At 39.6% G+C, this 12,160-nt stretch overlaps 1 protein-coding gene across 3 annotated transcripts in view; it reads right to left on the minus strand.

Annotated features, from left to right (window-relative positions):
* Positions 1-1,483: 1,483 nt before the first annotated feature.
* The window catches only part of GRID2 (glutamate ionotropic receptor delta type subunit 2), a 790,688-nt gene continuing 780,011 nt past the window's right edge, over positions 1,484-12,160 (minus strand). The window contains exons 15-16 of one of the 3 annotated variants that reach the window (XM_080368765.1): positions 8,273-8,513; positions 1,484-4,153 (exon numbers count right to left, since the gene is read on the minus strand). In XM_080368765.1, the coding sequence (XP_080224891.1) occupies positions 3,731-4,153; positions 8,273-8,513 (664 nt within the window). In that variant the 3' untranslated portion in view covers positions 1,484-3,730. Of the gene's footprint in view, positions 4,154-5,199; positions 8,514-12,160 lie in introns of all 3 variants that reach the window. The other 2 variants (XR_013924346.1, XR_013924347.1) reach the window with 2 other exon arrangements.

The raw sequence follows: 12,160 nt of genomic DNA on the forward strand, positions 1-12,160 counted from the left end.
AGAAATATGTTTTCTTCCACTGCTTGCTTTTTGTTTGTATCTGGTATGTCAAAATGGTTGTATGACTGGAATCGCCATGCGAACAACTCATCTTTATATACAGCTGGCTTGTATTTCCAGTGGAGCTATGGCAGCAGGTGCACTTCACAGCCTTTAACACTATTAGTTCACTGGATTTTTCTTTAAGGAAAGAGGGGAGAAGTATCCACGTCTTCTTAATGTAGCGTGTTATAGAGAGTACATATATAGCATCTGTAAAACTACCTAGTTCTAGAGAGGGTGTCTGTTGAGTGTAAGTGACAGGGACAATGCCTATGTTAAAGTGAATGACTTATGATGTCAACAGGACAGCACTTTCCAAGAGGTCATGATTACGGACAAGGAATAGCCTAAAACTGGGACCCTGATCATGGAAGAATCTTCGTGGCTAAGGGAACCCCTACTAGACACTGTAATGTGCATGAGGGCTTGTAGGGCTGGTGCCTCAGTCTGCCATAGTTTGGCCTCAGAGAAAATAAGTAGAGCTCATCCCTTGGCTAATTTTTATGAAATAATAATAGTAGCCTGATCATAAAAGATTCTAGCATCCTATTCCTAGGCATTTAGTGCCCACTGATGTACGAGCCTGTTGGCATTAGTGTGTAGGCACCTTTACATTTTAACCTCAAATTACTTTCAATAATTTTATTTCCTTTAAATTTTTATGTTATCTGGATCTATTTATTTTTTTTTTAATGTAATAATGAAATCAAGACTCCTTCCAGTATATTTTTGAAACTACAAAATGAAATCCCCTGAATGCCTGCTAAGCTGAATAGAAAATTGTAAGAGGTCAAAACTATGATTAAATGAATTAAATATACTGAATGTAAAAAGCCAGCAGACAAACTTTGAATGGCTGATGTTACTGCAGTACATTCTGCATGATTTACTAATGACTAGGCCATTGAATTTAACATGTTAATGAAACTTAAGGATTGAGAAGGCCATAATGAAATATGGGCTAAATTCTCTCACACTAAAATTCTTGTCAAATCTAAATGCAGTGTATGTCCAGTATCAAAGCAAACTAACTTCTGAGCAAATAAAGATGGCAGAATGTGATTCTGTAACACTAATGACCATGTTCCAAGAGAGTTCCTAGATTACGCTAAAAAGGATGCAGGTGGGATGCAGCATTTCTACAAATTATGTCTTGTACATGTCAGTGCCAATGAACTCTAAATTTGTTCTCCAAAATGCTGTCTGTATACATTTTCTGAAATCTAAGCTTGACCTTGATAAACGTGGTAAATCTTGGTGATTTTTGTGGATGCTCTACACTGAGCTGACTCACAGCAGCCTGGTGAGGTTATCCCACCTCTGTGGGCTAAATCCCCTTCAATAATGGTGTGGCAAAAACATTAAAATATTCTCAATTGGATGCCCTGCCACGGACCAAAAATCCCACAGCACTCAGCGATTAAACAGGAGGAAACACAAGTTTAGAAAACAATTTTATTAGACAAATTATTTAGACAAATTATACACAGAAAGCTCTGCCACTTGTAACTGAGGCCTCCAAAAAGTGTTTGTGTATCTGTATAATAGGCAACACATCAAAATAGGCCTATTTTAAATATTGTACATGGTTAACAGTTGTTTTTTTTTAATAGCTAAAATCACTGCAACATCTGGTATGTCCCTACGTAGCTTGTTGAAAAGAAATTTTCTTTTTTTTTTTTTTTATTTTACTCAGAAGTGTGGATGAGTTCATGAATGTTACAAGGGGGAAGCAAGTTGTGCATGCTCGTAGACACTTGCTACCCTGGAAACAAAATAGCCTTTTGCACGATAAGAATCTGTTCTGCCTTACACAGTAGACAATATTTGAAGATTTAGTACAAAAAACAGTGACAGTACAAGATGCTCCCCCAGAACAGAATTAGCATCAAAATAGAATAGATTTGAAGAATATATCTTTTAATTTATCCTAAAGCAAATCACATAGGCTGATTCCTATTAATCCTAGCCAAAGAATGAATTAGATTAAAATAAGTGTATGGCTGCACTAAAAACAAAACCAAACCAAAAAACTCACAGGATAAACTGCTTGCTTTCTACTTAACTGCATTTTTAGTTTTAAGGATTACAAATTGAAAGCTCTTCCTACATTTCTAACAGTGTTACTTTAAAAAGCGGGTGCCGAAGTGGGCACTGGTTTTGCTCTCACTGCTGTTCTTTCTCTTGTTCTACACAGTTGGCACTAATGTAAAAAGTACATAGCTCCTCTAAATCTAACTTAACATATAAAGGGTTAAGATGAGCGCCAGTTCGTATTTTTTTTCCTTAGAACAATAAGTGATTGTAATTAAGGCCACATCTATATTTCTCAAGGGCTTTTTTTTTTTTTCACTCCGCTAACACCATTATTGTATTGATCAACTGCACTGATTTGGAAAATAATTTATTAACCTTTGATCTATGTATAAACTTCTCTAGAGCTATATTAGTTGCTCATGAACGTGGTATACCTAAGAGAGAGTTCCTTTTGTCTAATTAATTAATAAGTAAAATTATCAAGGTTAGCCTTATAGAATGCTCAATAGCCAATGCAAAACCTAACCAAAAAAGTTACATCTAGGTACAAATGTTAAATTGCCCTGGATGTTCTAATAAAAAAGTATAAAATATGCTCTGTTGGCAAACAATGCAAGTCAGAATAACATTAAAGCAACCTGTCTTTTCTAAATGAAAAGACCCCCTGCGCTGTACATCCTTCCTGTATACAACACATTTTTACTAAAGCTTTATTAAATGAATTGCAATAGCAACGGCTGCCATTTTATAGCTATATATACATGTATATATATATACATACTTGTGTGTATATATGTATATATATATCTGTATGAGATACTAATTTATTTAACACAACAGGCTTCTGCCATATGATACAGTTTACTGTACATAAGAAAAACTTTTAACACTGTACAATCACATAAAGGTCATATGCACTGTTGCAGTGCAAAAGTAGATTTAACTGTAGTTTGTACTGGCATAGTAATGGCTTTTTGTAATCCTACAAAATTGCATTCCTGTATTACGGGGCCTGAATGGTCTTTTAATTTCATTTGTTTTGCTTTCTTTTTTTTCCTTTTTTTTTCTTTTTGCCTTTTTTTTTTTTTAATTTTTTCCATTTTTTAAACTGCAGGGTTGCCTTTGGTCCACAGTTAAAAGGACACACAGCAGTGGAGCGCTGACTGGATGCAGCAGAATATATGAAAAGGACTTAAGTTATTGCAATTATAGTAAAAAAAGGCGGTGGGGGAGGAGTGAATGCCCTTCTGTAAAGTAATCCTCAGGGTTTTTCTATGCACGAATCGCTGCACATTTCCTATATTTAAAGTATATGAAAAGCCTGAAGTAACCAAAACCTAACATGGTGATAAATTGAAGAATAAGTGATTCAAGTAGTAAATAGAGTAAGGGGAGACAGAGGAGACCAGACTGAGAAAGCGGAGAGGAGGTGGAGGAAGAGTTGTTACTAATTATCCTGATTTTTTAAACAAAATAAGAAAAAAAAACCACAAACAGAAAATAACCCCCAACAAATTAAAAACAAAACCCCTCAAAAACAAAAACTAAGGAAAAGAAAAAAGGTTACATCCATGTTAGTCCCACAATATTACAGCTGCTCCTTGCAAAGGGAGTCCTAAAAAAGAAACAGTGAAGAAACTTGGTCTGATGCTCAGATGGAGGTGCCTCGGTCTGGGTCACTACCAATATTCAGCCCCAGAGTAGGAGTTGGTTGGTAAGGGATAGATGACATTGTTTTGATGGGGCTTCTGAAAAAGCCACCGTTGGGTGCCCTGTGCCTGAAAGGGCCAGTTCGGTGCTCAGGCACACTGCCGAAGGAGAAGCCCGAAGCAGCTTTAGCAGACAACGTGCGGCTCAGAGTCTGGATCTGTTCTGGTATGAAGGTGGTTGTGGTGATGTGAGTGTTTCTGAAGTCACTGATTTGCTCCAGTGCCTGACGTGTGGGTAAGGTGTCAATGTCCAGCGGGGTCAAGTCAATCGACGAGGTGGAGAACTGTTTATGGGGACTGTCATCATCTGTGCAGAGGCTGTTCACACGCCTGTGGAGATGCTCCAGGTCGACCTCCTTGTCATCCTGGGGAATGAGAAAAACAAGAGCCACCGCTCACCATCGCCATTTGTGCTGAATTGAAGCTTCACAGTGCAATTAGAACTGTTCGGGAAGTACAATGTGCAATTAACTACAGCTGGCTCTTGGCTGATGGCATCTCTGAATGTCACCAGCAAATTCCTCCACTGCCTGAAGCTGGGTGGGCTAAGCCAACCTGATGCAGACCCTTACACCACAGCTACTTTCAAACCCTGAATCCCAACAACAGAACTCCAAGCACTACCAGTAGGTTTTCATCAGGAAAAGCCAGGCTCAGAGCTAGGTGGGTTGGACTAAGCAACAGCTGAATAACGGTAAATTTTGTGCCATGAGAGCAAAGCATAACCTCAGATGCCTGGGATGATGCTAGTTCAGTTCCGCAACAGGGACTAAATTTGGATATCAACATGGACGTCAACAGCTCTGAGGGATCAGGCTGCTGTCTTTGTCATCTTTTCAGGGCTTAAGAAAGGACTAAAAACATCTCAGGTTGCTCTTTAACTTTATAACATAAGTTGTGCTGTAGAAAAGCTGAACTTCCAGACAAAAACCCAAGCATTTCTGACTCACTGACGTCACACAGAAAGGGGTACACCAGGCAATTTTAAATTACGATGCCAACAGAGGGAATAATTCTCCCCTTACCTACAAAGAAGCAATTCCATTGATTCTGATGGAATTACGCTCTTGTGGGTGAGAAGAAGAGGCAATGGCCTGGGATATTTATTATAAGAAATATATCATCCCTTCTTTTAGCTCTGTCCCTTCTCTGTCCCTTTTCCTTCTTAAATCTCTCCTCCCAGAGAACTCAGTTAAGCAGGTAGGTTTGTTATAATTGAGAATTTAAATGCACGGAAGTCTAAAAACTGGAGAAACTCCTGGGTGACAGAGTAAATCACTTGTGTTGTACATACATATTTCTACTGAACTGCAAAGCTTAATTCAAAGCAGTGTTAAGTATACACATACAGGGGTATTCCCTCAGTCTAGATAGCGCAGCTCATTCAGAACAAAAATCGATTTCAACTAACCTTAAAATTTACCTTAAGCTCTGTGAAATCTACTGGCTCTTCCAGGCCACTAGAAATATGTCACACTTTAGGACCTCACAGAGGATAATTAGGCAGCCGATAGATGTGCACTGATGACTTCCAGCCTTGATTACTGCAATTCAATGACTGGCTTGATCCAGAGCTCCCTGAATCAATGGCAAAACTCCTAGTATACCGAATGGGCTTGAGATCCCTCCTTTGCCTAGGAATGAAGTCAAGCACTCTGAAAAAGTCCACACCTAGAACAAACTGCAGGAGTTCATCTGCTTAGCAAAACGGATCACTGAATATTTGCGCTGGGACCACGCCGAACACAGAGCCCGACTGGAAGGAGCTGAGAGGCCAGCTCCCCTCCGGGATTTTACCCTCCAAGGGCAGGGACAGGGAGACAGAGTGGGGGGAAAGGGGCAGGGAACAGGGCATCAGGGATCAACCAGGGACTGGACGATCGCTGACCACAGAGGCTTGGGTTGGAGCTCATCACAGGAAGGAAAAAATGCAGTGCTCATTTCTTGGACTTAGCTTTCTGTCTAGAGTTTATTCACAGGTGGACATAGACATGGATGCACATAACAACCACACAGGTGACATCAAAACCAAACGCATTCACCAAACGCTCTCTCTAAAAACTTTGGAGATGATATGATTGCAGGAGAATTGGGGCCACACTGGAAGCTAAAGAAAAATACAGAGGCTCTGTTAGCGAGTGCAAGTCATGACTATGTCTCTGAGGGACAGTCCTAAACATTTTTCCTTTTTTGTTGTTTTGGTTTTTTTTTTTTTTTTTGTTTCCTTGTTTTTAATTTTGAAAAAGCATACAAACACTTTGTAATTTAAAATGCCAATTGGGAAAAGATTGGAATTTCATCACTTCTGAGCCTCTATAAGTTCCTCAAAATTGTCCTCTTTCTTCTCTTACAGAGATGCATTTGGGGCTAGGGTCAGACCAGTGAAAATATAAAAGCGGTGATATTCTCCCATGCTTCGCCCACAACCCGATCTCCACCCAATCGATACACCAAAATGAGACCCACTCACAGTAAGATTGTGCATATCTCCATAATATGATCTTTCCTCTTCTCTCTTGTGTGATCAGTAGTGAAATATTCAGCAGTTTTCACATTTAAATTATCATCAGGCTTCAGAGTCAACATCCCATTGAGATTACTGGGGCGGTTCATACTTCTCTCAGAGCTACTGTTTAAGGCTGTCTGCAGACTCAGGCAGACATCATTGAATGGATTACTTCTGGTACGCGACCGAAAAGTTATCTTCGCAACCATAAGACAATTTTTTTCAGTATAAATGCTTGCATTCTGGAGCACAAGATGGCAGCCACCAGGAAAAAGGGTTGGCTTGCTGACCACAAACTGGCCCAATCTGACCCCCGATTCTGGACTAGTGGCCTGGAAGAGCCAATGGATTTCATGGAAGCTAAAATGAATTTTAAGAAAGTTAGTTAAGAGGTATTACTTTGCTGAATGACACCCACATCCAGGATAGTGGGGACATTCAGCACGTACGTCCATGTTAAACGCAGTTTTGAGCCAAGCTTTTCAATTTAGCGTGGAGATGCAATTGTAAATGCTAAGCTAATGACCACGTAAAAAAGATCAAGGAGGCCAAATTATACCATTTGTGGAAAGTACACACTTGAATTTCTCTGCATTTGGAAATTGAAATAGGAAATTTTATGGTTATATAAAATATCTGTGTTGATTTTTTCTTTTCCTTTGTTATTTATTTTTATGTTTTGTGCCAGATAAATATTAAGTATGAAGTTCTGAAAGTTTGGGTAAACAACAATCCAGTAAATTATAGGTTTTAAAAGTAATTCACCAGCTGAAATTATATGGTTTCCATTCCTGAGAAACCCAATTTAGACTAGAGATTCTTTTTTTTTTTTTTTTCCTTTTAATAATGGTCCGGTCCAGATCTTGAAAAAAAAAAAAGCTTGGGAATTAAAACAGCCAAGAAAAGATTAAATGTATTCTAACATCAGTGCCAATGCTGTCTAATTAGGTAGTGTAATTAATCCTGCCTGATTACACAGCATTAGATTAGCAGGAATAAACACAATGGAGAAACTGCAGAGAAGGCGAGACTACTGCACACAAATTAACAGCAATACCCCACAAGCTACACAGATGCATCTAAGCTACACAGAAAAGCTATAATTGATAGTGCTACATTAAAGCTCATATTTAGGTTCAGCTTTGGGCATTGCTGCCAAGTACATCTTAATAAGGTCTTTTTTTTTTTTTTTTTAAGTTTTTTGTAGATCCAAAGACTTAATTATGAAGGTAACAAATTTGTTGTAAGACTGCATAAAGCTGAGATGGCTGGTAAAGGGACAGGTAGATTGCCACAGGAAAGAAAGCGTTACACATGCAGGTGTGGAAGTAAACTCATCTCTGGTGTAAAATAACATATTTGCACATGGTCTGTGGCCAAGATTTTCTGAAACACGTCTGTAGTAGGTTTCAGAAATAAGTCTTCCCTGAATCTGAAAAATATGACATACTCTTGCTTCCCTGAACTTCAGATAATAAAACGAGAACTGAAGTTCGTGGAAGTCTCAAGAGGTTAAGATTTCTGAAAATGAGGACAAGCTTATTTAAGGAGCTAACTGCTGATTAAAGGGCTAAGCTTTACAAATCTATTTTGAAAGACTCAGCCACTGAGCCTAGGGGATACATTTTTCAAGTAGAAGCCAAGAAACCTTTGAACTTACTGGTGAGAATTAGCTCTCACCAATGGGAATAATGAACTAAATATTGATGTATTAATAATGTACTACTCTACAAGTAGCAGTTGTGTTTTACTCAGAATAGTTGCATATTTATACATCATCAATATAATTTTTTTTTAATTCAAGCTTTTCTAGAAAAAATAGATAAGAGATTTTGAGGAGCAACATTTACCTTACAAAATCAGGAAGCTAAGGAAATATTTCTGAATTTGATTCCCCACCCTCTCTAATGTTATAAAGTCAAGGCAGCAATCTTTAGGGTGCATGAAAATTCCCCAGGAGAAATGGAGGGTCTAATACCTCTTTTGATGGAACCCGGGAGCCTTTCCTTTTGTTCCACCATGTTTCCAACATTGCAATGAAACAGGATAGGACAATTCCAGCAGCGAGGATGCAGAAAACACCTGCAAAACTTTTTATGTCCAGGGCACCTCCTTTCTGTTTGGTATCCACAGATGAGTAAAGATCACATTGACCGTTCTTTGGCCACCACTTATGCTTCAGTATGTCCATGTCACCATTCTGCTGCAGCTCCAAAATCCTTGAGGAGAAAGCACAGAGTCAGGGGTTACAGTGGGGCAATGAAGGTGGCACCTGAGGGTGCGAAGATGTAATCCAACCACTTACAACCTTCCCATGTGTCTCGGAAAGCCAGGCAGCTGATGAATCCGGACAGACTGGTTTAGCCAGAAAAGAAAGCTTGAATATGGGTTGCCTGTAAATTTGAGCATATGGATATCTATGCTCCACTCTAGATACAGGAAAGCACACACAAACCTCTCTTTCTGTCTTTTAAGACACTTAACACTTAACTATTTTCTTAACTAGCCTTCACTACAGTTCACTACAGACTATGTCAATTGACTTTTGATTTGAGAATATATATTTTGCATTTAATCACTGGAAAAGAGGCATTTCAACTAAAAAAAAAAAAAAAAAAAAGAAAATACAGTTCAGATGTACCCCGTGATACACATTACTTTACTGTAAACAGATCTTTATCAGGTTACCTAATTGCTGCTTTGGAGAAAGAGCTGAACCGTCTTAGTTGCAGTCAGTGACAACCTAAACTAATCCTGCTCAATAGGAGCGTGCGACCTGCTGGTAAGTGATTTCCATAGGAAGGTTCTTTGCTGTGGAATTCACTCATCCTTGCACCTATGTACCCAGTCCACCGCCAAAGATTTATTAGGCAGCTTGCAAGGCCAATGTATTTAGCTAGGCTTCCTGTGGGATGAACGTTTGAGAAACGAGAATTTTGTTTGGAAGAAGACTTTCATATTTAGTTCATTTATTCCTGAGGAGAGTGTTTTTATTTAAAAACATCCAGAAGTGACTAGAGTAGCAGCTGGGTGCATCTGGTTACCCAAAATAAAAAATTCAGTGATTACACTTAAAAAGAATAAAACAGAGGGAATGTTTTCCTTCATGTAATAAATTTGTTTTTCATTTCAGTGTTGGAAGGCAAACAATTACTTGTGCAATCATTTGACACAGCATGACAAAAATCCAAATGCACACAAACCAGGGGAGGTCTGGGACATTGCTACCAGAGACTGTACTGCATTGAAGTGGGAAGAAAAGCTGCTACACTGACTCTGGGATACTGTAACAACTCAATGTAGTGGTCCATCTCAACCTCAGAAATATAGAGTATTAGGAAAGAGGGTTTCAATGCACCTTGGTAGCATAGGGTTCTATACAGGGATCACTCAACCTCTAATGCCACTTAAACGGGTAGTCACATCAACGAAGCCACAAAATTTGCTATGGCACATCCAAACGACCATATACTTATGCTGTAGTCCTACCAGGAATGGGAGACTTCATGCAGCCATCGGCAGCTGCAATGACAGCACGGCTCTGGAGTGAGCTTCTGCTTCCTACCCAGGAGTACGTCCTACGGCTGAGATCTTGACCTGTTCAGAAGGGAACTGCTTGTCCAGCTCTGTGCTATACCAAAGGGAACGGTGCTCCTGAGGAACAGATTGCAGGTGATATGCATGGCTTTGGAGATGCCAGAAGCACCCTGTTTGCATAGCTCTGTTTACAAGAAGTGGGGCAAATTCTGTGCAATGTCTGCTGACAATACATTGCTAAATGTCCAGCCCTGGAAAATGGCAAACAAGGTCAGAATTGCCTGGGCTGTGTTTTGAATTGTCCCATACTCAATGCCAACTTAGGGAAGCCCCGTCCCGAAGCTTCCGAAGGGGACAGTGATATGTCAAGGACAGGAGGACTTTCCGTTCTGTTGCAAGAGGCAGAATAGCTGCTCTGAGGCATCCACGTCCAGAGGAGCTGTGGAGGCGTGGGGACCACATGCAGGTGGCTGTCATTGCTGCCTACAGCTGCCTATTGGGAGCATGCAGAGAATCTGGAGCTGCACCCAGGGACAGAAAGAGATTTGTCTCAGAAACAGACAAACTGGGACAAGAGCCATTCCAACTACATAAAAGAAAAATGGAAGACGTCAAACACTGGAACAGAGAATCTGCGGCACCTCCATCCTTGGCGGTATTCAAAGTCCCACTGGGCAAGGCCCAGAGCAACCTGACATAACGGGACGTGCTTTGAACAGAGGGCTGGGCTGGAGACCTTCAGAGGTCCTTTCCCACCATAAATACTCCTCTGTGACTACCAACGGAGTCCACATGCTACTCTCTATCATGGCATACAGTGCTTACAGACATAACTCGCCATAATTCGGGTTCTCGCTGCCCTAACGTCCTGCATTAGGATTTACGTGAGTTTGGGCCCAAATATTCCAGTCTGTCAGGTCAGCAGGAGCAGCAGATAGTCAGTGTAAACAGAACCCTTTCATATACGTTCCTGCGGAGTAACAGGAGGTTAACTTTTGATGCCCAATCCAAACATCTGGCATATATGTTTTTATATTTAGGAATAACTGTACTATCTACACAAGACAGTAACAGAACAACATCATGGGAGTTTTTCTTCAGCAGCTTTTTTTCAGCAGCTCTAGTCCCTCAGCAGGGCTGTTTTCTCTCTTTTATTCCGTCAGTAATAGAATGAACCATCCAACTGATTGCTCTATTCTCATTAATTAAATGATTCTTCACTTGTCAGTATAATTCCCGATTACACAAGACATCTTTTTAACAATAGGCATTTGCATAAAGACACTGAACTTTGGCTTGTTCCTTAACAGAGATTTATTCCTAATTGTACTCCTGGTAATTACTGGCAATTTTCTTTATGGATGTAATATATAAGTTCAATTATTTAAAGGAAACATAAAAAAAAAGAAGCAGAAACCAGGGATAGTAATTTTATCATTACATGGAAAAGCTTGAGAAATGGAAAGCTTAAAACGAAGCCTTGTAAAACTGCAGCGGTAAACAGATGTTAAGAGATAAAATACTTATAAAGAGAAATTGTAAAAGAATGAGTATCTAACTATATTAACTTCATACAGAGAAAAAGGTAGATCCCACTTCCGTTAGACTTAGTGAAACACTTTGGTTTTGAATTCACCTGTTTGTGGAACCAAAATAATAGTTAACATATTAAGAAGATTTAACGCTACCAGGCTGTTCCTAGTTATGAAACTTCCTATTATTGTGGCACATTTTCAGAAATGAAAACCGTACTTTTACTGAAATTCCATGAAAAACAACACGAGGAAGGGAGGTTTCTTGCAAGCCTGCACAGCACGTAGGCATTGCGGTACTCGGGTGCCGCAGGAGCGTCCCACACGATGGCACTCTTTCCATAAAAATACGCGCTTTTGCTGCAGTTCCTGGTGGGTGCCCTTACACACTCTAACAGATACCTGTTGGGTGGCAGACGCTACCATTAGTTTGTTGTTTGATTTTCACGTTTAATAAATGACTAAAATAATAATAACACGCAGTAACTAAATGATATCTGAATGATAATGGTGCGCTAAATGGCTATAATTCCAGAAAGTGCCTCTTTTCACAAGTCCCGGATTTTTACAACTGCACTTTTCCTTGACAGCCTTGGCTCCTTTGAGCCGGCTGTATTGGCACACAGTAGTACTGCAACATAAACTGGTAGTAAATGTAGTGGAAAGTAATAAGTAGGGTGTATGAGTTCCTGCTGTTTTGAAATACCATAGTCTTAAATAGCTTACAACCCCCCCCCTATATATTAAAACATTCTGATTTGTCTGAAAAACATGACCTTTAAAACTTGCTTATGTAT

Source organism: Falco punctatus (genome assembly GCF_963210335.1).
Source record: "Falco punctatus genome assembly, chromosome: 1".
Lineage (NCBI taxonomy): Eukaryota > Metazoa > Chordata > Aves > Falconiformes > Falconidae > Falco > Falco punctatus.